The sequence below is a fragment of the Sciurus carolinensis genome, chromosome 6 (assembly GCF_902686445.1).
Source record: "Sciurus carolinensis chromosome 6, mSciCar1.2, whole genome shotgun sequence".
Taxonomy (NCBI): domain Eukaryota; kingdom Metazoa; phylum Chordata; class Mammalia; order Rodentia; family Sciuridae; genus Sciurus; species Sciurus carolinensis.
The window spans coordinates 135,708,342-135,733,127 of record NC_062218.1 but is presented as its reverse complement, the minus strand read 5'-3'; the positions used below and the strand labels follow the sequence as shown (position 1 = coordinate 135,733,127).

Genomic DNA, 24,786 nt, shown 5'->3' with positions numbered 1-24,786 from the left:
GGAACTGGGAGCCTGGGAAGGGGTTGCCCGGGCGCGACCCGGGGACCGCGACAGGCTTCTTGGGTAGCCTGTCAGCTCCTGTGGGCGACTTCACTTTCGCCGCGCGAGGGAGGGAGAAGACCTGCTGCAGGTGAGTCACGGCCATCCCCCCCCTCTGCGAAACTGCGCATGGGCGAGTCCAGACCCGAGGTGCAACCGTCGCGACTTCCGGTTCCTCTGACAGCGGCGCCGGAAGCCGGGCCCGGCTGCAGGACTAGGTGAGTGTCTGGGGGCTTCTGGGCGCGGAGGTGCTGGCCCAGGGCGGCCGGCGCTGGCGGGGGGCGCGGCGGCGGGGCGAGCGCAGCTCGGCGGATCTCCCAGGCCTTCGCCGGAAGCCCCGCGACCAAGCCCCCAAAGCCAGTTCATCCTCGGGCTTGTTCTCTGCAGTCTTTGGCCCTGGCCCGGGAGTTGGAGTCCCACGGAATCATCGGACTCCCCACCCTCATAGAGTTTGCTCAGGTGGTGGAGTCGCTCGGACTGAAGTCCCATCCTCGTGCGACCCACCTGGGTCGGAGGTAAACAGCTGAGGGCGGAAGGGGCCCCGACAGGGTATTTGAATAGGGTCTTTTGAAGAATAAGTAAGAGTTTGCCAGTCATTTGCATGTTAATGCAGGTGAAATCTCAGTAGGGCCTTGCTGTCCACGGAAAATGGTAGACTTTTTCCTCTCCTAGTTTTTTGGTTAGTGAGAAAAGATATTTGAAACTTCAAATAGGGACGTGCAATAAAGAAAAGGAACAGGGCCATATAATAGGGTGAATGGTGTGAGGGTGGGGCAGAGGTCAGAGTTATATACTGTGGTCTAGGGAAGTATCTCAGAAAAGATGACATTTGTGTTGAGATCTGAATAAGAAGGAGCCAGCCGTGGGAAGAGATGGGAAAGAGTGTTCTAAGCTGAGGGAAGAGCCAGTGCAAAGGCCCTGAGGCAGAAATAAATTGGGTGTAGTGAAAAAAACAGAAAGAAGGCTAATGTGGCTAGAATATGGCAAGGGGCGGGGGCAGAGTGGTGGGCTGATGAGGTTGGAAAGGTAGTTGGGGGTTGGGGGGTCGTGGTTCATGTAGAGTCTTGTAGGCCAGAGAGAGAGAGAGAGAGAGTGTGTGGATTTTATTCCAAGTACAGTGGAAATCTATTGGTTTTTTTTTTTTTTAATTTTTTTTGTAGTTGTAGATGGACAGAATGTTTTTATTTTATTTATTTTTATATGGTGCTAAGGATTGAACCCAGTGCCTCACACGTACTAGGCGCTGAGCTACAGCCCCAGCCCAGATCTATTGGTTTTGAGCAGAGGAATGTTATGTAAGGTGGAAAAGATATAAGGATGGCAACTGTAGAAGTATAGTAATTAAGCCAATGGAAGCAGTGGAGGTAAAAGGCAAAAGGGACTAGACTATGATTGGCACAAACTTCCCTTCTTTCTGCCCCAGGAGCCCTCATGTTTTGGGATGCTGGAGACTAGGGGCAAAACTCCCATGCCTGCCTTGGCAGAGATTTTAGTATTTCCCTTATGTGTCTTTCTGCTCATACCCACGGATTTGAGCTCAAGCCCTCTAGGTCAAAGATTAGGGAATGGACGCATTATTTTTTTAATTAATTAAATAATTTGGTACTGGGGTTTGAACCCAGGGTCACTTTGCCACTGAGCTAGGCCCCCAAGACCTTTTAATGTTTTTGTTTTGTAACGTGTCTCACTAATTTGCTCAGGGCCTCATTAAATTGCTGAGGCTGGCCTTGAACTTGTGATCATTCTGCCTCAGCCTCCTGAGTCACTGGCATTATAGGCAAGAGCTACCATGTCTGGCAGATGCACCATTTAATCAGCAAGTGCTTACTGAGCACTCACCCATGAACCAGGCCCTGGACAGGGCACTGAAGGGAGGGAGAAGATGGGGCTAATGTCAGTCTTTGAGCAGCTCACAGTTCAGTGTGGGGAGACAGATGTGTGAACAGGTAGTTACCATGCCACAGTAGAAACTCAGATGTGTGTTGTGCCGATGTCCTGGGACAGGCTTGCAAAGCAGAAAAGGAGGTAGGGAGAGGTCATAAGGAGCTGATGATTAAATTGCAACTCATGTTCTCCATGCAAAGAAAGTACTTAGGGTTCTCTAGAATAGGAACAACTTGTGCAAAGGAAGTGAATGCTTAATTGCAGAGGGCTCTTATGTCAAGCCATGGCAGTATTGAGCAAAGGGGTGACAGCATCCGATGTGTGTTTTGGAAGGATCACCCTGGTGGATAATTTCTGTGCAGCAAGGTCTTGGGGAGGAAGGCTTAGAACCAGTGGAAGTGAAATTCCACGCATTGGCATTTATATTAATCATGCAGTCTGTCAAAGACAAACACACACTTTCTTGTGTTTGGTGATGATGGATTGATTCAAGCAGCATGGTTTGTTCCAGAGGGACTGAATTAGCCTCTTGGACCCTTTGGATTGAATACCTGCAGGGAGTTCTGGTTTCCTGACTCATTTATTTTATTTTTAATTGAATGTGATTGATTGATTTATTGGTTGCTGTGCTGGGGATCCAACCCAGGGCCTTGCACATGCCAGGCAAGTGCTCTACTACCGAGGTACACTCCAGCCCCTCTTTTTAAATTTTTTGAGTTAATCACACATTTCAATTCATAGTATATGTAATTGGTCCATGCAGGGCTCTTTTTTCTTTTTTTCTCTTCTTGTATTGGGAATTGAACCCAGGGCTGTGCCCATGCTAGACAAGAGTTCTGCTGCTGAGTTTCATTCCTAGCCTTTTGAGGAAAAAAAGAAAAAAGAATAAAAGAAAGAAAGAAAGAAAAAAAAAAAACAACTCAGTAAGTTGCCCAGATTGGCCTCAAACTTGCAGTCTTCCTGCTTCAGCCTCTCAGTAGCTGGGATTATAGGCGCGTACCACCACGCCTGGAAGGACCTTTTTCTGTTTTCATTTATGTACGTATTCCCTTATTATCCCCATCCCTCCTTCTCCCCACTGTAGGAAACCACTCTGGTGTGTTTGGTGTATAGTTGGCCCTCCACATCCATGGGTTCTGCATTTGTGGATTCAAGGAATCACAGATCAGAAATATGCAGAAAAGGGCTGGAGTTGTGACTCAGTGGTAGAGCGCTTGCCTGGCATGTGTGAGGCCCTAGGTTCAGTCCTCAGCACCACATATTAAAAAAAAAAAAAAATGTTCATTGACAACTAAAATAGCTAAAAAAAAGAAATATGCAGGAAAAAAAAAGTTGTGTCTGCACTGAACATGTACAGTCTGTTTTTTTCTTGCCATTATTTCCTACAGTATAACAATTATTTACATAGCATTTACATTGTATTGGGTATTATAAGTAATCAAGAAATTATTTGAAGTATAGGAAAAGGGCTGGGGATGTAACTCAAGTGATAGAGCATATGTTTAGCATGCTTAAGTCATAAGGGAGAATGTGTATAGGTTATGACAAATATTATTGTATTAGGAACTTGAGTACCCATAGATTTTGGTATCCTAGGGAAGTCTTGGCACAAATCCCCTGCAGATACCAGGGGACACTGTTTATCCTTTTATTTGATGTATATCTTTTATTTGCCTTAGTTGTATGCATATGTTTTAAATTTAATAACACCCAGACTTCATTTTATTCCCCTTAGTTCAACACCATGCTTTGGGATCTTACTGATGTGGCTCTGGATATATCTGGAATACGGTTTCTAAATGCCACACAGACTTCCATAAATGCACCTCCACTTTTTTACTTACTTGCTGATTCTGCTAGTGATGAGGCCGTTAGATTGTTTCCTAGTCTTTACTACAACAAACATTGCTGGTATGAAAAGCCTATGCCCACCTCCTTCCTCAACACTCCTCCCCAAACCAGAGCTTGAACCCAGGAGTGCCTACTCACTGAGCCACATCCCCAACCCTTTTTTTATTTTTTATTTTAAGATAGGGTCTCACTAAGTTGCTGAGGCTGGCTTTGAATTTGTGATCCTCTTGCCTTGGCCTTATTTTTTGAGACAGGATCCTACTAAGACTGATATCACTTGCGATCCTCCTGCCTCAATCTCTTGAGTCCCTGGCATTACAACCTGTGCCACCATGCCTGACTCCTTCCTTAGCTTTTTAATACAATCTCAAGATACCGACTTGGGTTTTCATGGTCCTCATGTCACATGATATCCAACAGGGCTGGACCATTTGACCTTGGTGAGGTCCTGACCTTTTTTTTTTTTTTTGCGGTACTGGGGATCGAACTCAGGGCCTTGTGCTTGATGAAGCAAGCACTCTACCAGCTGAGCTATTTTCCCCAGCCCAGTTCCTGACCTTTTTAAGACATTTTTATTTTTGGTAAATTGTGACTCTGGTTCCCAGACACTTGGCAAACATTCTTTTGACCTACCATCTTCCCCAGCAGATGGTTCTCACAGGCTTTGTGGTTAACTTCCTGTTTCTTGTTATCGTTAATGGTTGCCGTACATTCATTCCAACCACAAGTATTTGTTGCTTTCCTTTCCTAGTGAAATAGTGACCTGTTAAGCTGGTTCTGACTATATTTGTAATATGAAGTATTTCAGGGAAGGGCTTTGGAGCCTAGAGCCAGACCGCCTGGCTTCATTTCCCACTCCTCCACTTCCAAGATGGCATGACCTTGGGCAACTTATTTAATCTTTCTGTGTCTCATTTTCTCATCTACAGAGTGGGTCTAATAACTGTATATACCTCATAGTGTTTTTGTGAGAATTAAGTGAATGAGTTAATGCATGTGAAGGCATTAGAGCAATGCCTAGCACATAATAAGCTCTTATGAAATGTTAGCTATTAATAATAGCAATAAAAATTAACATATCATTTTAGATGAGAGTCCATGTTACATTTTGCCCACACTGGCTCATATCCAGTTATAGCATATTTGTTTGGGATAGGTGGGCATTTCTTCTGGATACCATGGTTACAAATTTTAGTGTGTGTGATAGCATCAGCCATAAGGAAAGAGGGTTAAACATATCCCAAGGCCCCAGGTGCCATTTTCTTGTTATTTGTTCTCTCTCTGGGAGGGAGATAGTAGTTATAGAGTGGGACTGAGGTGGTGAGACCAGGACTGATGGTTCAGTTGGGAATGGGGAAGAGTCAGGGGGACTGGTGGTTGAATTCAGGGGGCTCCACCACTGAACTACATCCCTAGTCCTCTTTGTTTTTTATTTTGAAATGGGGTCTCACTAAGTTACTTAGTGCCTCACTCAGTTGCCCAAGATAGCCTTAAACTTGCCATCCTACTGCCTCAGCCTCCCGAATTGCTGGAATTACAGATGTGCACCACCATGCCTATCTACTCTACTTCTTAAGACTATGGACAACTGGCTAGAATTGACCATGTTAGAGGGATGTGTAATATAGCCCCCTCATTTCCTATAGATGGTTGGGGAGGGAAATTAATTCTGTCACCAGCCTTTTGAGGATTGTGTGTTCAGAGTCAAAGACTACGCTAGGTGGGGAGCAGTGACCTAGGGTGGGAAGGGTTTAGGGAGGGGGCTAGCTACTTGTGATATCTGAGCTAACTGGGGAAAGATGGGCCAGAGAGTAGACCAGGGGGAAGCAACACGTACCAGGGCATGGAGCTGAGAATGAGGGTTCTGGCTGGTTGGACACAAGATACCCATCCATGGCCAGCAGTTGGGGTAGGCTGACACCAGAGGACAGGCCAGGCCCATCAGGCCAACGTGGTTGGCAGTTATTCCTAAGCTGTATTTCCAAATATTATCCATTCAAGGATTGCCTTCATGGCTTATATCACTATAGTATATGGGTAACTAATTCCATAAACTGAAGAGGTAGCCACAAAGAATATAGGAACTACATGAGCTAAGACCCTGTACGGTGTATGGATTTCCAGTTAGATTGTATAGCCTGCTGAGGGCTGTGTGAGGCCTGCTCTGTGTTCTGATTTAAAAGGGAGATGAGCTGGTGGTGCACCCCTGTGATCCCAGTGACTCAGGAACTGAGGCAGGAAGATCGTTAAGTTCCAGGCCACCCTCAGCAACTTAGGGAGACACTCAGAAACTTAGTGAGACTCTGTCTCAAGATAAAAAGACCTGGGGATCTAGTTCATGGTTAAGCACCCCAGTACCAAAAAAACCAAACCAAACCAAAACAAAAAAAGCTGAAAAAGCTGGGCATGGTGGTGCACACCTGTGATCCCAGTGACTCAGGAGACTGAGGCAGGACTGAGGATCACAAGTTCGAGGCCAGCCTCAGCAACTAAGTGGGGCCCTGAGCAACTTAGTGAGACCCTTTCTCAAAAAAAATAAAAAAAATAAGGCCTGGAATATAGCTTAGTAGTAAAGTGCCCCTGGGTCCAATCCCTAGACCAAAAAAGAAAAAGGAATCCCATGTTTAATGAAACATATCTGGTCCCCAGCTTCCCATTAATCCCACTTGGGTACCCAGTGGAGGACACAGAATAAATATAAGGACAGAATTAAGGTTGTTTTTTTTTTTTTTTTTTTTTTTTTTTATTACTCTGTTTTCAGTTCATGTTTTTTTTTTTTTTTTTTTGGGGTGCTGGGGATCGAACCCAGGGCCTGTGCTTGCAAGGCAAGCACTCTACCCACTGACTTATCTCCCCAAGCCCCTCAGTTCATGTTTTGAACAAAGCATCCGCCACCACATCCAACAACACAGGGGATTTCTGAATATTGATATATGATATGGGATGGTGAGAGGAATCTGAATAAATGGTCTGGGAGCTCCCCTAATGTGTCACCCTGGCCCATTTGGGGCCTGACCCAGTTGACATTCCTCAGGCAGAGGCTGCCATGGAGCAATGCGCATGTGTGGAGAGAGAACTGGACAAGGTCCTACAGAAGTTCCTGACCTATGGGCAGCACTGTGAGCAGAGCCTGGAGGAGCTGCTACACTATGTGGGCCAGCTGCGGGCTGAGCTGGCCAATGCAGGTGGGTGTCCATCCCTGGGAGAGCCCCATAGCAGGATTGCTGTGGGTGGGGGAGACCCAAGCTACTTGGTGACATGGAAAGGATGGTGATTGGGACATTGATACATACCTATCTAGGCCTCCTCAAATGGGCATAATGGTTGTGCTTGGGATCAACCCCCGGGACCTCATCCATGCTAGGTAAGCACTCTACCACCTCTCTCTTTTTTGCACTACAGTTCATGTATCATTAAGCTTACTCTTCAAGTATACAATTCAGTGGTTTTTCTTTTAAGAATATTTACAGAGTTGAATAATCATTACTAGTGTCTAATTTTAGAACATTTTTTGTCACCCCCCCCAAAAGACACTCAACCCATTAAGAATCTGCCCATTCCTCCTATTAAGCCCCTGACAACTACTTTGTCTGTATAGGTCTACCTATTCTGGACACTCATATAGAGAGAATCATACAATATGTGGCCTTTAGTTTCTGGCTTCCTTCAATAGCATAATGTTTTCAAGATTCTTCCATGTTATAGCATGTACCAGGGCTTCATGCCTTTTTTATACAGGATCTTGCTGTGTTGCTTAGGCTGGTCTCAAACTTATGGACTTCAGTGATCCTCCCGCCTCAGTCTCCCAAGTAACAGGGACTACCATGATGCCTAGCTTTATTCCTTTTCATGACTGAATAATATTGATTGTATGGATAGACTACATTTTATTTATCCATTAGTTGATAAACATTTGGATTATTTCTATCTTTGGGCTAGTATGAATAATGCTGCTAAGAATATTCACATGTAAGTTTTTTTTTTTTTTTTAATTAGAATTTTTTTATTTTTACAGATTGCATTTTGATTCATTATACACAAATGGGGTACAACTTTTCATTTCTATGGTTGTACACAATGTAAATTCACACCATTCATGTAATCACAAATATACATAGGGTAATACTGTCTCATTCTACTATCTTTCCGTTTCCCCACCCCCTCCCACCCCATTTTTCTCTACACCATCCAAAGGTCCTTCATTCTTCTCTTCTCCCCACCATCCCCCCTTGTTATATATCATAATCCACTTATCAGAGAAAACATTCGGTCTTTGGTTTTTTTGGCTTGACCTATTTCACTTACCATGATGTTTTCCAACTTCATTCATTTACCAGCAAATGCCATAGTTTTATTCTTTATGACTGAATAATATTCCATTGTATATATATACTATAGTTTCTTTATTCATTCATCAATCAAAGGGCATCTAGGTTGGTTCCACAATCTAGCTATTGTGAATTGAGCTGCTCTGGACATTGATGTGGCTGCATCACTGTAGTATGCTGATTTTAAGTCCTTTGGGTATAAACCGAGGAGTGGGATAACTGGGTCAAATGGTGGGTCCATTCCAAGTTTTCTGAGGAATCTCCATACTGCTTTCCAGAGTGGCTGCACCAATTTGCAACTCTACCAGAAATGTATGAGTGTGCCTTTTTCCCCACATCCACACCAACACTTATTATTGCTTGTGTTCTTGATAATAGCCATTCTAATTGGAGTTAGATGAAATCTTAGGGTGGTTTTAATTTGCATTTCTCTAATTACTAGGGATGATGAGCACTTTTTCATATATTTGTTGATCACCTGTATATCTTCTTCTGTGAAGTATCTGCCATTTCCTTAGCCCATTTATTGATTGGGTTCTTTGTATTTTTGGTGTAAAGTTTTTTAAGTTCTTTATAAACTTTGGAGATGAGTGCTCTGTCTGAGGTATGGAAAAGATTTTCTCCCATTCTGTAGGCTCTCTTTTCACATTACTGATTGTTTCCTTTGCTGAGAAAAAGCTTTTTAGTTTGAATCCATTCCATTTATTGGTTCTTGCATTTATTTCTTGTGCTATGGGGGTCTTGTTAAGGAAGTCTGGTCCTAAGCCAATGTGATGGAGATTTGGACCTACTTTTTCTTCTGTAAGGTGCAGGGTCTCTGGTCTGATTCCAAGGTCTTCGATCCATTTTGAGTTGAGTTTTGTACAGCATGAGAGTGGTTTAATTTCATTTTATTGCATATGGATTTCCAGTTTTGCCAGCACCATTTGTTGAAGAGGCTATCTTTCCTCCATTGTATGTTTTTGGCACCTTTGTCTAGTATGAGATAACTGTACTAGTGTAGATATGTCTCCATGTCTTCTATTCTGTACCATTGGTCTACCTGTCTGTTTTGGTGCCAATACCATGCTGTTTTTGTTACTATTGCTCTATAGTGGAGTTTAAGGTCTGGTATAGTGATACCTCCTGCCTCACTCTTCCTGCCCAGGATTGCTTTGGCTACTCTGGGTCTTTTGTTCTTCCAGATGAATTTTGTGATTGCTTTCTCTATTTCTATGAGAAATGTCATTGGGATTTTAATTGGAATTGTGTTAAATCTGTATAGCACCTTTGGAAGTATGACCATTTTGATAATATTAATTCTGCCTATCTGAGAACAAGGGAGATCTTTTCATCTTCTGAGGTCTTCTTCAATTTCTTTCTTTAATGTTCTGTAGTTTTCATTGTAGAGATCTTTCACCTCTTTGGTTAGATTGAGTCCCAAGTTTTGTTTTGTTTTGTTTTGTTTTGAGGCTATTGTGAACAGAGTTGTTTTCCTCATTTCCATTTCAGATTTCTTTTTCAGTTATAGATGGACACAATACCTTTATTTCATTTATTTACTTTTATGTGGTGCTGAGGATTGAACCTGTGCCTCACACATGCTGGGCAAGTGCTCTACCACTGAGCCACAACTCAGTGTCCAGGTGTGGACAAGATTTTGTCCAGGTTTTTTTTTTTTTAATTATTATTTTTATTTGTAGATGGACACAATATTTTTTGTTATTTTTTAATGTAGTGCTGAGAATTGAACCCAGCGCCTCACACGTGCTAGGCAAGTGCTCTACCTCTGAGCCACAACCCCAGCCCCACATATAAGTTTTTGTGTGGCCATCACTTTCATTTCTCATGGAAGTGGAATTGCTGGGTATAGAACAGCTCAATGTTTAACTTGACAAACATAATTCTATGTATGAATGCAGTACATGAACTAAAATAGTCAACTCACAGTAAGTGCCAATTCATCTTCATTTTACAGCAGCCTACAGTTTTTATAGATGAGGAAATGAAACCACCATGAGATAAATTGGCTTGTTCCACATGTCCAGTTCCAAGTTAAAAAGTGGCAGGACCTGAAATAGAAGCTAGATATTTCACTGTGGAGTTCAGGTTGCCAGACCAGCATTTAGCACTGAGCTACTTCCTCAACTGCTTTTCTTTTCTTTTCTTTTCTTTTTTTTTTTTTTGGTGCTGCTCATGCAACTAGGCAAGTACTTTACCACCAGGCGAGCATTTAGAATAGAGGAAGCAGAAATACAGTCTCTTATAGAAATCGACGCTCAGGGCTGCAGCCTCTGTGTCCTGACTTGCTTCACTGTTTTTCTGCAGCACTCCAAGGGACTCCTCTCTCAGCCACCCTCTCTCTGGTGATGTCGCAGTGCTGCCGGAAGATCAAAGACACTGTCCAGAAGCTGGCATCAGACCACAAGGACATTCACAGCAGTGTGTCCCGAGTGGGCAAAGCCATTGATAGGGTGAGCATGTGGGCAGCCCCAGGATTAGGGGTGGGAATACCCTGGAGCTTGTGTGTGCTGGGCTTGGCAGGAGAGCATATGTGGGCACTGAACTTACTGGGCCCATCTCTCCTTGTCAGAACTTTGACTCTGAGATATGTGGTGTGGTCTCCGACGCAGTGTGGGACTCACGGGAGAAGCAACAGCAGATTCTGCAGCTGGCCATTGTGGAGCACTTGTACCAGCAGGGCATGCTCAGCGTGGCTGAGGAGCTGTGCCAGGTAATGACTGTGTCAGGAATCAGGTTGGCTGGGAAGGTGCTGGGGGTACCCGCTCATTTTGCTTTTTACCTGATAATTTTCTTCCTTAATAGGAAGAAAATTTTCTTCCTTAATCCCTGCCATTGTTTAAATACATGTATTTTAGAAATCATTTCCCTTCCATAACATAGAAGGTAGCTCTAAAAATATATATGATGAAAAGCAAAGTTATTGATTTCTGCAGTTGCCAGGTTGCTAAGTTGAGGCCTGATATCCCTTTATTAAAAAGGGGATTAGTGAAATGACAAAGTAGCACTTGTTAGGCAGTTGAAGACACATTAGCAGTGGAAGTCAAGGAGTCTTTGCCTTAATGTAATTAGGAGGATTGAAAAGGAATTTTCTCACCAAGCTCATCAATACCAGAGAGACCTGAGGACTCTCTCCAGTACCCCAATGATGGGATATAGTTTGTGGTCTGCACTCTGGGAGGTTAGCCTGTGGCATACAGATTTCCCAGAAGCGAAATGGGAACAAGAAGGGCCAAAATACCTGGCAGGAAACCATGGCTCTTCTTGCAAATCCTGCCTCTCTCCAGCCTGTTTTGGCAGGTGAAGTTTTATTATGTGCCTAACAGAATTTTGGAAACACTGTCTTCCAGTAGTGAGATCTCTCTTTCTCCCCCACAGGAATCAACACTGAATGTAGACTTGGACTTTAAGCAGCCCTTCTTGGAGCTGAATCGAATCCTGGAAGCTTTGCACGAACAAGACCTGGGGCCTGCACTTGAGTAAGGAGGCCGTGGGTGGGCCAGCAGCACTCTGCCCCAGCTTCTCAGGGGCAGAACTTGTCTGTGGTCTTCATGTTACCCAGATGTGCTTGACATGCCTCTAGCCTTGTCTCAAGGGTCTCACACACCCTTTTGGAACCCTCCTCTCACGTCCTGGCTCTGCCAGAGCCCCTTCTCTAGCCCCTACAAATCTGGCTCCTTTCTTCCCAGATGGGCTGTCTCCCATAGGCAGCGCCTACTGGAGCTCAACAGCTCCCTGGAGTTCAAGCTGCACCGACTGCACTTTATCCGACTCCTCACAGGCGGCCCTGAGAAGCAGCTGGAGGCCCTCAGCTATGCCCGGCACTTCCAGCCCTTTGCTCGGCTGCACCAGCGTGGTATGTTCTGAGGCACTGAGGGTGGTGCTGCTAGGCTCCAGCAGGTGTATGAATGTGTCAGTTTGCCAGGCTCCAGCAGGTGTCTGGATGTGTCAGTTTGCAAGTCCCTGTGCCCACAGGGGGCTCTGTTACCCAGATACCTCTCCCCAGCCTGAAAACCTCTTTAACCCCTTATTCCCTCTGAGGTAAGCTCCACACTCAATGCTCTTCTTCATCCATATCTGCCAAATCTTCATATTGTCATCTCAGACACATCAAGTCCCCAGTTCCTGCTGTGTACCATACCTACACCCACAGCATGCCATGCCCTCAAGCTGCTCCCTCTGCCTCACATGTATCTCTGCCTACCTAGAAGGACCCTGCTTATTCTAGTAAGACTCACTGGAGCACCTCTGGCATGTCCTTCCTGAGTCTCCTTCCTTCATATTTGCATTTCCAAGCCTGTCCTTTTGAGTCTTGCCTTTGAGATGCCCACCATAGTAATCCATACTCTGCTACCAGGGATGAACCCAGGGCCACACACATGCTAGGCAAGCACTCTACCACTGAGCTACATTCCCAGACCGCAAGCAATGATTTTAAATTTTCACTAGTTGAAAGTGTCTGTTGAGTGTCAAACCTGGGATCTGCTCTTGTTTAAAAAGGGAGATTAGAGTTGGTGAGTGGAGACATTTTGTGCTAAGTGGAGATTTGCTTTTGATGCAGTCAGAAAGATGGAAAGAAGATGGAAAGGGACTCACCTTCCTCCTGATTCTGTGTTGGCAACACCTGTACTTGTTCTATGGTAGCAGCCCAGACTCTCCCCCGCAGCTGGTTTTAGAATCAGTTTTGCCTGGGGGTGTTTCACTTCCTGCTCAGTCTGTCAAGGGGCCAGGGAGCTGCAGTGCTCAGTGTGGCTCACAGAATTGTACATCTCAGTCCTGCTGCTCCCTCTTGGAGGAGGGACCCGGAACCCCTGCACCCGCTGAACTGCTGCTTGGTTGCCTTGTAGAGATTCAGGTGATGATGGGCAGCCTTGTGTACCTGCGGCTGGGTTTGGAGAAGTCACCCTACTGCCACCTCCTGGACAGCAGCCACTGGGCAGAGATCTGTGAGACCTTTACCCGGGATGCTTGTTCCCTGCTGGGGCTTTCTGTGGAGTCCCCCCTCAGCGTCAGGTATGACTTATGCTGCACTGTGAGGGCAGCATAGTGGGAGGGCTTAGAGGGAAACATGGTTTTGCCAAAGTACTGCCACTTACTGGGATGTTTATTGGTGCTTTCACCAAATCATCCATTGAGGCAGAAATTACCTGTTTTTACAGTTAAAATAGAGGGCCCTACCTCTCCTGCACATTACTCTTAGATTTTGGCAAGCCCCTCCCAATGAAAACAAATCCATGCATTTTATGCAGCCCTATGTCTTTTTTGGTCTTTTTTCTCAAACAACCACTTCCCTCAGGGGAGACTTGAATGGTTGAGTAATGTGAATTTAGAGCTGTTGCTTAGAATTCTTCACAGTAATACTCTTTTTTCCCAGCTTCACAATCACCTCAGGAATTAGAGGTACTGTTATTCTCATTTTACAGATGAGGAAATGGCTGTTCACCATGGAATTAGCAAGCTTCACCGAGAAAAAAGGGCATTTGGACTGACCACAGAGCCACACTCCACCACAGTGGACAGCTGTCACATTGCTTTTTTTGCAGTGCTGGGGATTCACTCCAGGGGTGCTCTACCACTGAGCTACATCCCCAATTCTTTTAATTTCTAAATTTAGAGACAGGGTCTCACTAAGTTGCTAAGGCTAACTTCTAGCTTGTGATCCTCCTGCCTTTGCTTTCCAAATAGCTGGGATTATAGGTGTGTACCCCACTGCCCAACTTCACATTGCATCTTATTTAGACTGGTTATGGAGTCTTGTACTCTTCCCCAATGTGGAAGACTGACTCCTCTCTCATCTACTTTGTTACCATGGATTTGGATTCCTGGCAAGAAACACCACTGGCCTTTTGACAGGCTGTTATGCAGCACTGCCCTGTGCATTTCTAGAGGTTATCATCCAAGTTCCCAACCAGTGGGCTCCCTACCCCGAGCAATGATCTTAAGAACTGAATCCTCCTCCCTCATTTTAAAGTATCCTAGATGATACCCACTATCATACTGGTGTTTTGTGACAAGAGAGCAGGGTATATCCTATAAGTGGACTGGGACCCTTCCAAATTGACCACTGTCCCCCAGTCACACCAACAAATTTTTTGTGTGTGTTACTGGGGATTGAACTCAGGTGTGCTCTACCATTGAGTTTCATCCCCAGCCATTTTTATTTTTTGAGACAGGATCTTGCTAAGTTGCCCAGGCTGGCCTCAAACTTGTGATCCTTCTGCCTCAATCTCCCAACTTGCTGGGGTTACAGGTGTGCACCAACACACCATCTTTTCATTGGTTTGGATGAGCAGATATCTGCCCTGGAACTTCTTTTTGTTTTTCTTCTAGATTCTAAAACTTTGAGGTACATTAGAATGACTCTAGAGTTAGACATACTTGTCTACGTATATAACATTTTATGAGCCATCTGAGGGATTTTCAAGGACTGATTTGATCTCTCAGTACTTTAGAATTCTGTCTCAAGTCCCTTGCCAAAGATGTGCTGCACCAGTCCTTTTGTCTGTTGGCCAGGTCTCTGTGGTCTGAGCTACTCCAGCCTCTGCTTTTTGTTCTGCAGCTTCGCCTCTGGCTGTGTGGCGCTGCCCGTGCTGATGAACATCAAAGCTGTGATTGAGCAGAGGCAGTGCACTGGGGTCTGGAGTCACAAGGACGAGTTGCCGGTAAGGCCTGGTAGTGGGAGGTTAGCAGAAAGCAGGCACCAGAGAAGACAGCCAGGACAGGTTAGGGAACTCACCCCTTTGTCATCCTCCCCAGATTGAGATCGAACTAGGCATGAAGTGCTGGTACCACTCGGTGTTTGCTTGCCCCATCCTCCGCCAGCAGACATCAGATTCCAACCCTCCCATCAAGCTCATCTGTGGCCATGTCATCTCCCGAGACGCACTCAACAAGCTCATTAATGGAGGAAAGTGAGTCCCCCCTGCCTTATTCTATCTTGACTGGGTTCTTCTGCTGACTGCTCCTGAGATGTTCTTGGTTCTCCCTTTGCAGGTTGAAATGTCCTTATTGTCCCATGGAGCAGAACCCAGCAGATGGGAAACGTATCATATTCTGATTGCTGCCTGGAAGGAACTTTGTTGGAAGGGGTTTTCTCCCATGAGCCTCAGTCTGTCTGGGGGCAGAGGGACCAGTGGCTTTAGTGGATTGATTCATTTCAGAGGAACTGACTGAGAAACACTACTATGGGGTGGAGCCTGACCAGGCTTTTGGCAGAGGCCAAGAAAGGAGGTTAACACCCACACTGGGCAGCTGGCTCCCTGGCTATAAGGAAAGGGAGATGCTGGTTGGCCTCTGTACTCTTGCTGTTATTTTTGCCCTTGAGTTAGCAACTGACAGAGGAGTAAAGGCCTTGGCCATCAGCAACAATCTTTCCACCCCTGTCCTCAGCCACGTCTCTGACTGCCATGCCAAGGCTTGTGTCTACTCTTGCCTCTCAGCCCCAGGGTGGGGGTGGGGTCCAGCTGTGGCCCAGCTCCTCCCACTGTACAGCCTCAACTGTATATCCATTCCCCACTGTAAATAGTCCAAGTTAGAACTGAATGCTGTTGTTTTATAACTTTGAGCAAATATATTCACAGTCCTTCTCCTTACTTCTGGCCAGTCTTGAGCTTCACTGACAATTATGCGCCTGTTGCACATACATACTGGGCATGGTCTGGTGACTGCTAACAGATCCATGGTCAGCCAGGTCACCTGGCACCTCTGGTTAGGGGAAAATGTGGGAGATGCACAACCCTGGGCAAGGTACTTTTATATGTACATGTATAGAGTCCTATTAGAAATCAGTGTAAGAGGACTTAAGATGAAAGGTAGGGGTTTCAACAGCTCTTGACCCAAGTATAAGTCCTTCGCAGATTATCCCAGGGTGGCTGGAGATTGGTTGCTCTGTGTACTAAATCCTGTGTGTGGACCAGGGATGGGGTTGGTGGGGGTGGTGGTTAGACAGGGAGGGACCTTAGGTCTACAATGTTTGCAAGGGCCGTATGTTAAGGAGGAAACTGGCCTGAGGTTTGCATTTAGTTACATACTAATTAAAATTTACTAGCTAGGCCTTGTGGGGCATGCCTGTAAGCCCAGTGACTTGGGAGGCTGAGGCAGGAGAATTGCAAGTTCTAGGCCAGCCTCAACAACTTAGCGAGACCCTGTCTCAAAAAATAAAAAAAGACTGGGGTAGAGTCTATAGTGGTACAGTGTCCCAGAGTTCAATCTCCAGTATAAGAAAAAAAAATTTACTGTTCTCCCCAGTAAGTTTTCCATGTTTATTTCCCCACTAAGTTGCTGAGGCTAGCCTTGAACTTTTGATCCTCCTGAGTCGCTGGGATTACAGTTGTATGCCAGTGCCCAGCTTCCACAGTAGTTTTTAATGCTCTTGAAAGAAAAGTGGAATAGGGTTTGTCTCTTGTGTAGTGGCTGCAGCCCCTGCTGCCTCATCTCAAAGCCTACACTTCTCAAAGTAGCAGCTGAAAGCTCTAGGGTGCACAGGACAATCAGTTCTCAAGATGGACATTGTGGTGCATGCCTATAATCTCAGCTTTTCAGCTACTCAGGAGTCTGAGGCAAGAGGATCACAAGTTTGAGATCAGCTTCAGCAACTTGGACCCTATGTCAGTAAAAGGGCTCAGGCTGTAGTTCAGTAGTAGAGCACTCCTGGGTTCAATCTCCCATACTACCAAAATAATAAAATTTCTCAGCTTAAACCAAAGCATGGGGCCCTGGGTGACCAAGCATTAGCACTGAACATCCTTTGGGCTCTCTGGTGAGACGGGCTGCTGCTTCCACTTTCCTGCCTGCCAACTCCTTGGCTACACCAGCTGCTGCTGCTTTTAAAAAAAAAAAAAACAAACACCCACAGACTCATCGTTTTAGTCTTAGCATTTACTTCTCCCACCCCATATTTTTGGAATTGTCTTCACTGAAGCTCAACAGGAAGTGGCGCTGATGAAGAAGATGCTGGTTCTACCTTCAACAAACAGCTGTTGGAGCTAGCTGGGAAGAATCAGTGCCTCATGGAATTGGGGAGATGCTGTGAGGGCGGGCAGTCATCCTGCCACCAGCTTAGCAGCTTCTGGAGCAGGTGCCTGGGTTGCTGCCCAAGTCCTTCACAAAGGTGGTGGCAGGGCCTGCACTTCCTCCAAGCACTCATCATAGGCCTCCTGGTATTCTTCGTGCGGCTTGACCATTATCACACAGGTAGGGCGCTTAGAGCCAGCAGCTGCACCCAGATCCTTCAAAGAAAAGGAACAAAGAGGTTGGAAAAAAAGGCTACACAGCCTATATGCCAGAGTCGCAACCAGATGACCCACTAGCCCAATGTGGCCCACAGCTGTGTTCTGAGTACACATTGTTTTTAAAAATATTTCCAGTCAGGTGTAGTGGTACACACCTTTAATCCCAGCTACTGTGGAGGCTTAGGCTGAGGCAGGGAGGATTGCAAGTTCAAGGTCAGTCTGGGCAACTTATTGATATCCTGTCTTAAAATAAATGACTAAGGATTTAGCTCAGTTAGAGTGCCCCTGGGCTGAATTCCCAGTACCACAAAATAAATAAAGGGCTGTGGGTATAGCCCAGTGGTGGAGCACTTGCCTAACATGCATAAGGCCCTGGGTTTAATCCCTAGTACTGGGGGAAAAAAACTATTTTGAATTAGCTGCTATCATTTAAACCTAAGCAAATTTTCAAGCCTGGTCCAGCAACACCAGGCCTACATTCCCACATGGCTACCGTGAAAGGGCTCCAGCCTTGCAGGTGCTGTCCCCATAGGCAGGATGGGGCCTATGCTAAGTCCTTGCCATCTCCCACACCCTGTGTCTTATAACTGCTATGGAAAGACAAGGACAGAGATACAGGTTCCAAAAACACCCACTCTGATCATGAATCCACCTAACATAACTAACATGGATGTAGCAACTTAAAGTTTACAAGCACTTTTAATGTACATCTGCTTTCATTCTCATGGTCCAGAGGAAACCCTCCAGGCATGATGGCACACACCAATAGTCCCTGCTACTTGGACGGCTGAAACAAGAGGATTGCTGGAACCCAGGAGTTCTGGGCCAGCCTGGGTAATGTAAGGTGACCCTGTCTCAAAAAAACAAGTGTAGTAATGTAAATTATATATAGTCTCACAATTAAGAAGCAACAGACCAAGAAGCCACCCAGAGCTGTCTTGATACTTAAGGATGTGAGTTCTCTCCCTTTTGGCCTGCTGCTGCAGACTGCATTCCAGAACCCCTCCCCAGGGCTGACCAAGGTGTGTGTGGCGGTGCTCCTTACCGTCTTGGAGGGGATGTAGACATAAGGCAAATTCCGGTCCTCACACATAACTGGAAGATGGCAGTACACCTCAATTGGTAATGTATCTCCTGCCAAAACCATGATCCTGAAATGAGAGAAACCATCATTTCTAGCTTGGTCCCTTTCTTTCAGTCCTAAGTGCCACCTCTGTCTGCGCCTTGGGAGTATAGAGACAAATAAGATGTTCCACCCTTAGGAGTCCACAGTTACTTATGTGGGCCTGCTAACCTCTGAAGGGGGTGCAAAGTTGTTGGGCAGATATATTCATGTGGGGAGGTGAACTCTACTTCTTGAGAGTAAGAAGTAAATGCCACCAACTATGACAAGTGATATGGTGCTGGGATAGATGAAGTATTGGAGAAAGGCGAAAGAATAAGAATTCAGCTCTGAGGCTCGAATGGACAGCTCAATGATGTCAGGCAGCCCACAGAGGTGGTGTGGAAAGTGTAAGGCTGAGAGAATCAGACCAATACCAGATACACAGCGGCTGGTTGTTGGGAGCCTGAGATGTCTTTATAATCTACGACAGGAAAGAGGATGGACAACAAAACTGGAGAGATTGGCAGGAGTCCTACCTATAGTCCTTGAGAGACAGGCTAAGAAGCAACGGGCTCTGTCCCATAGCCAGAGAATCCTCTGCTATGGTTCCTAGCTACCAAGACTTGGGGCAAGGGCCTCAGAAAGCCTGAAGACACGGAAGGAAGAGTTCTCCAAGGGTATATGACAGGCAGATGTAGGAGCCCTTGGTTCAAAGTCCTGCTTCCACACTCTTAGTTTCCTTTTGCCTCTGGTTATATCCTCCGCAGGACCCTCTTTATTATTATTAGTATTGGTACTGGATATCAAACCCAGGGGCACTCTACCTCTAAGATATATCTCCAGCCCTTTTTATTTTATTTTTGGGATGGGGTTTCACTAAGTTGCTGTGGCAGGCCTCAAACTTATAATACCTCAGCCCCACCATGCCCATATTGTAGGCTTTTCTCTTTATTTTTGGTACCAGGGACTGAACCGAGGGGCATGTAACCACTGAACAACATCCCTAGCCCTTTATATATTTTATTTAGAGATGGGGTCTCTCTAAGTTGTTGAGGTTGGCTTTGAACTTGCAATCCTCCTGCCTCAGCCTCCTGAGTTACTGGAATTATGGGCATGCACTACTGCACGAGGCTCCAGGCCCTTTAAGCAGTCTTTAACTGTTGGTGTTCCTCACGGCCTGGTCTGTGGCTACTTTCTCCTCTTAGTACCTTCTATCTGGCTGATCTGACCCACTGCCCTGGTGTCAGGTGCACTAGTCACTCCTAAATCTATTGTCTCCTACTTGGCCTTCTCTCTTCCATGCTCCAAATACATATAGCCATATGCTGTTTGGCACTTAAACTGGGGATGGAGGGTAGTGTATCTCCAAGGCACCTCAAAAAGTTGTCTAAAATCAAACTGTGACCTTTTCATACAAACCTGGTCTTCCACTGTTTACAACCTCAAAACATGGGCTGGGTATGAAATCATTTATACTTCTTTATTCTCCCTATCTGAATGTGCTCTCGAGTCTATCTTTCCCTACCACTTCTCCTGAATAACAGCTGTCGCTTAACTGGATTTTCCCGTATCTTGCATCTTTCTTCATTTGCCAGAAAATACTGAGTTGTAAACATAATTCTGTCCCTTCCTGCCTTTAACCTCAATGGCCTCCCAAAGTTCTGAGAATAAAAGATAAACTTACCATAGCTCACAAGATACCATGAGGAGGTTGAACACTACACTTCTGCCCTGGGATCCACACTTTCATCTGGCAGGACCCTGCTTCTCCAAATCAATCCTTCAATCCTTTTGTTGTCAGCACAAATGGGACTGCTCAGGGAAGCTTTCCTTCATGCATCCGCACATGAACAATTAGGTCAGACCCTCCAGTGAGCATCAAATCCCAACACACACACTTTCTCTGCAGTGCTGGGGATCTAACCCAGTCTCACAAATGCTAGGCAAGTGCTCTACCATGGAAACCAACATCACCTTTTGAGCACCTACAGTGAACCAGAGACCTTTGCATAAAACAGTTAAAGGCCCTGTTCTCAAGGTACTGTCTGGTCTGAATGGGAAATATGGGGAATAAAAATAAGCCGGGCACGATGGTGCATGCTTATAATCCCAGTGGCTGGGGAGGCTGAGATAGGAGGATCATAAGTTCAAAGCCAGCCTTAGCAAAAGCAAGGTGCTAAGCAACTCAGTGAGACCCTTCTCAAAATAAAATACAAAATAGGGCTGGGGATGTGGCTCAGTAGTTGAGTGTCCCTGAGTTCAATCCCCAGTACAAAAAAAAAAAAAAAAAAAAAATATATATATATATATGTGTGTGTGTGTGTGTGTGTGTGTGTGTGTAGACACAAGCGCCCACACACACACATATCTATATATGCTTCAGATTCTGATTAACGCCAGAAAAGAAAGAAGTAGAATAATGAAGTCATTCTAACTGCAGCTTGTACTTTTCCTCCATGGCTCTTTATCCCAACTTGTAATTATTTTTGTGTGTGACTATGATTGACGTTACCGTCTTCCCACTGCAGAGTACCTGAATACCAGTAGACTCGGTCTACTTAATGAATGAAGCTAAGGTTCTAAAAGCTCTGACTTATTCTCTTCCCTTTGGAATTCACTATGAGCTCTCAAGTGATGTGTGGGTATTCGTGTTGAAGAAAGTTTACAGACTGCTTGACTGTTTATGAGGGTGGGTCGGAGTTAACCCAACTTATACCGAACACTTACTAAGTAGGAGGCTTTCATTACCATTTTATCATTTAGATATGCAAAATTAGACGGAAGGAGGGTTCTTACCCTTTCTCGCCTTTGTTGACAAATTTCTGAACCTCCTTAACCCCGCGCCGAATCTGCTTCTGCTTCACCGCTGCAACGACAGAACAGTCAGTCGGTGCTTCCCCGCGCCGGCCCGCGCCCCTACCCAGGTCACGCCAGCGCTCACCACACCTTTCTTGATGCATTTGTACAGCTTCCGCGTCAGTTTGCGAGAAGCCAGAGGCTGCGCGATAGGGTTCAGATTGACCAGCAGCTCATGGTAAGTGCGCTCTCCGCAACACGCCTCCGCTGGAGCCTCGGGTCCGTCAGGGTCTGCCTTTATTTTGGTCATCACGGCGGCCGCAACAACCCAGTCCCAAAGACAAATCCACGCGGCCCGCGCGCGGTCTCTGAAATCACTTCCGGGTTACCTCGCCGTGCGAGAAGGAGCTCACACTACCACCAATTGGAAAGTGAGGTCTCCGACTCAACCCAATCATAGCAGGGGGGGCGGAGTCTTGGGTCTAGGGGCGGGGCCACTCTGAGCAGGTTAGAGGCGGGGTGTGTGTTGCACAGGCGTGACCAAGGGAATCTCAGGCTAGAGGCGGGAACTGGAGGGAGCGGAGGGGAGGGGAGAGGAGGAGGGAAGGGAATGGGCGGGGCCCAGAAGCGGTGTCTAGAGAATAGGACGCTCATTTATGTTTGTTTAGGGGATGGGCGTCGTGGGCTTTGGGAACTGCTGGTGGAGGCATCCGCTTGGTGAGGGCGTGAGCACGTGGAGGGGGCAGGATCCTTGCCTAAAGAGCGGAGTCTGCGACTCGGGAAATCTGTACTCTGTGTGATTCCAAACACCTGAAACGTCTTCCCTCAGATGGGCAGTGCGGTTCCAGAGCTGGCCCTGGGAGGTGCATCCTGGTGCTACAGGTTAAGGTAAAACCTGATACTGCTAAAGCTTTCTTCTGTTTTTGCTTAATTTCTCATTCTTTGCTTCTTTTTCCTGGACACCGTTGCCCAGCTATGAAACATACGGGGCAAGGGACAACCCCATTCACCGAGCGCCTTGTTCTGGACCTCGTTTCCCCAGATTGCTGGTGGACCACTTCCTCGGAAATCTGTTCGAATATTACCCATGGGAGTTACCAGCAGTTTCAATCCCTCTCACCGCCCACAAACTTTCCCTAACCTTTTGTTTTTCTCCTATATTCTTACCCCCTAGTTCTTCGGGCACGTGAACACAGCTCGAGTGTTGCCGTGAACATTGGTGGGGAATGAGATTTTGGGGTGAGGGTAGGGAAGAGCTCTGAGTAATTGGTCATTTGGAAGTTCTGTAGATTTTATGTATACACACACACACACATATATATATAATATGTATATTATTATTTGTATTACATTTATTTATTGTTTTATTTGTATATTTTATTTATTTATGTTTAGTACGGGGTATTGAACTCAGGGTTACTCTACCACTAAGCCAGATCCCCAGCCCTTTATATTTTTTGAGGCAGGGTTGACCAGGCTGACCTCCAACTTGCCATCCTCCCACTCAGCCACTGGAGTTGCGGGGAGTTGCGGAGTTACAGGTGTGCTCCACTGAGAACAGTGGGAGGAATATTAATTAGTTAAGTGTCTTTGATTAACTAATTAATATTAGTTAAATTAAGTGCCTTTGTGTGGTTTCCTGTTTGCTATACTGACTTATATTGATTATAGGCAGCTACTCAGAAGTCTAAGTCAGAAGATAAGTTCCAGCCTGGAACCAAGTGCAAAGCTATTAAATTAAAAACAAATTGGCAAAAGCTATGCATGGTGGCACATGCCTGTAATCTTGGTGGCTTGGGAGGTTGAGGCAGGAGGATTTTAAGTTTGAAGTCAGCCTCAGCAATTTAGTGAAGGCCTAAGCAATTTAGCAAGACCCTGCCTGAAATAAAAAAATAAAAAGGGTTGGGGATGTGGCTCAGTGGTTTAGCACCTCTGGATCCAATCCCTGGTAAAAAAAAAAAAAAAAGAAAAAAAGAAAATTGGCAGCTAGGTATATGGTAGCACATGCCTATAATCCCAAGTACTCAGGAGACTGAGTCAGGAGATAAGTTCCAGCCTGGAACCAAGTGCAAAGCTATTAAATTAAAAACAAATTGGCAAAAGCTATGCATGGTGGCACATGCCTGTAATCTTGGTGGCTTGGGAAGTTGAGGCAGGAGGATTTTAAGTTTGAAGTCAGCCTCAGCAATTTAGTGAAGGCCTAAGCAATTTAGCAAGACCCTGTCTGAAATAAAAAAATAAAAAGGGCTGGGGATGTAGCTCTGTGGTTTAGCACCTCTGGATCCAATCCCTGGTACAAAAAAAAAAAAAAAAAAGAAAAAAAGAAAATTGGCAGCTAGGTATATGGTAGCACATGCCTATAATCCCAGCTACTCAGGAGACTGAGTCAGGAGATAAGTTCCAGCCTGGCAACTAGGTAAGACTCTGTATCAAAATAAAAAGTGTTGGGGATGTAGCTCAGAGCACCCCTGGGTTTAACCCACAGTACTACTGTGAGCGGGGAGGTGTAGCTCAGTGGCAGAGCACATGCAGTGAAGCCTTGGTTTTAATTCCCATCACTCCTAAAACATTTAAAAAAAAAAATTAGTTGTTTTTATATTGTTATATTGTGAGCATGTTTGACTATGTAACAACAAATCCCATCAATATGTACAGTTATAATGCACCAAAAAAAAAATAATGAGGATAGAAGATGATGAAAAAAAAGAATTAAAAGAATGTTTTGTTGTCTTGCTGGGTGCAGCAGCACATGCCTATAATCCCAGCAGCTTGAGAAACTGAGGCAGAGGATCATAAATTCAAAATCACCCTTAGCAATGTAGGCCCCAAGCAATTTGGCAAGAAGTCTCAAAATAAAAAATAAAAAGGACTGGGGATTTGCCTCAGTAGTTAAGCACCTTTGGGATCAATCCCTGGTACCAAAAAGCAAACAAACAAACAAAAGTTTTGTCATTTTAATAAGAAAAATTATGCAATCAATCCAATTTTATATTCCCAAATAATTTTTACAAAAAAAAATGACATCAATGAACATATTTAAGTAGTAAAAGACAATTTGGAAGTAAATAAAGTTTGTATTCACAATGTAACAACAAAATAAACCTTTTAAATGCTTGCTTTTTGGAATTTCTTGAGGAAAGATGGCCCCTTCATATGCTTTGTAGCCCGTGGTTACTGTCAGCTTTTGCCTTACTGTGGAAACCTTGTACCATTTCCCATCTCTCTCCTCACCCTTCTTCTTCTTCTTCCTCCTCTTCCTCTTTCTCCTCCTCCTCCTCTTTCTTTTTTTTTCTTCCTTCCCTGTACTGGGAATTGAACCCAGGGGTACTCTAGCACCAAGCCACATCTCCAGCCTTTTTATATTTTTATTTTGAGACAGGTTTTCACTAAGTTACCCACACTGGCTTTGAACTTGGGACCTTCTTGCCTCATCCTCCAGGGTAGCTGGGATCATAGGTGAGTATCACCACAACTGGCTCTTCCTCCATGTTATAATTGCAGTTCTGGTGCCACTGGGAAGCCCTCCCCATGTGGCATGTGAGTCCTGTGTGGG

General features: G+C 45.3%; 2 protein-coding genes across 6 annotated transcripts; one reads left to right on the top strand and one right to left on the bottom strand.

Annotated features, from left to right (window-relative positions):
• The first annotated feature begins 90 nt into the window (after positions 1–90).
• Positions 91–15,711, top strand: Rmnd5b (required for meiotic nuclear division 5 homolog B). 5 transcript variants are annotated; one of them, XM_047555301.1, is made up of 11 exons: positions 91–257; positions 427–554; positions 6,809–6,959; positions 10,410–10,555; positions 10,675–10,815; positions 11,481–11,581; positions 11,792–11,958; positions 12,950–13,115; positions 14,662–14,764; positions 14,859–15,013; positions 15,096–15,711. In XM_047555301.1, exons 3-11 carry the CDS (start codon positions 6,821–6,823, stop codon positions 15,157–15,159), a joined length of 1,182 nt encoding a protein of 393 aa, XP_047411257.1. In that variant the 5' UTR covers positions 91–257; positions 427–554; positions 6,809–6,820; the 3' UTR covers positions 15,160–15,711. The 5 variants fall into 5 exon arrangements, with proteins under 5 accessions (XP_047411257.1, XP_047411258.1, XP_047411260.1 ...); XM_047555302.1 differs by lacking the exon at positions 427–554; XM_047555304.1 differs by lacking the exon at positions 427–554 and having other exon boundaries at positions 214–257; positions 6,795–6,959.
• Positions 15,712–16,967: 1,256 nt separating this feature from the next.
• Positions 16,968–21,619, bottom strand: Nhp2 (NHP2 ribonucleoprotein). Its single transcript, XM_047556358.1, has 4 exons — positions 21,384–21,619; positions 21,234–21,303; positions 18,378–18,483; positions 16,968–17,329 (listed from the first exon to the last, which is right to left on the bottom strand). The coding sequence occupies exons 1-4, from the start codon at positions 21,541–21,543 to the stop codon at positions 17,204–17,206; spliced, it is 462 nt and encodes a 153-aa protein (XP_047412314.1). The 5' UTR covers positions 21,544–21,619; the 3' UTR covers positions 16,968–17,203.
• Between the last annotated feature and the right edge of the window lie 3,167 nt (positions 21,620–24,786).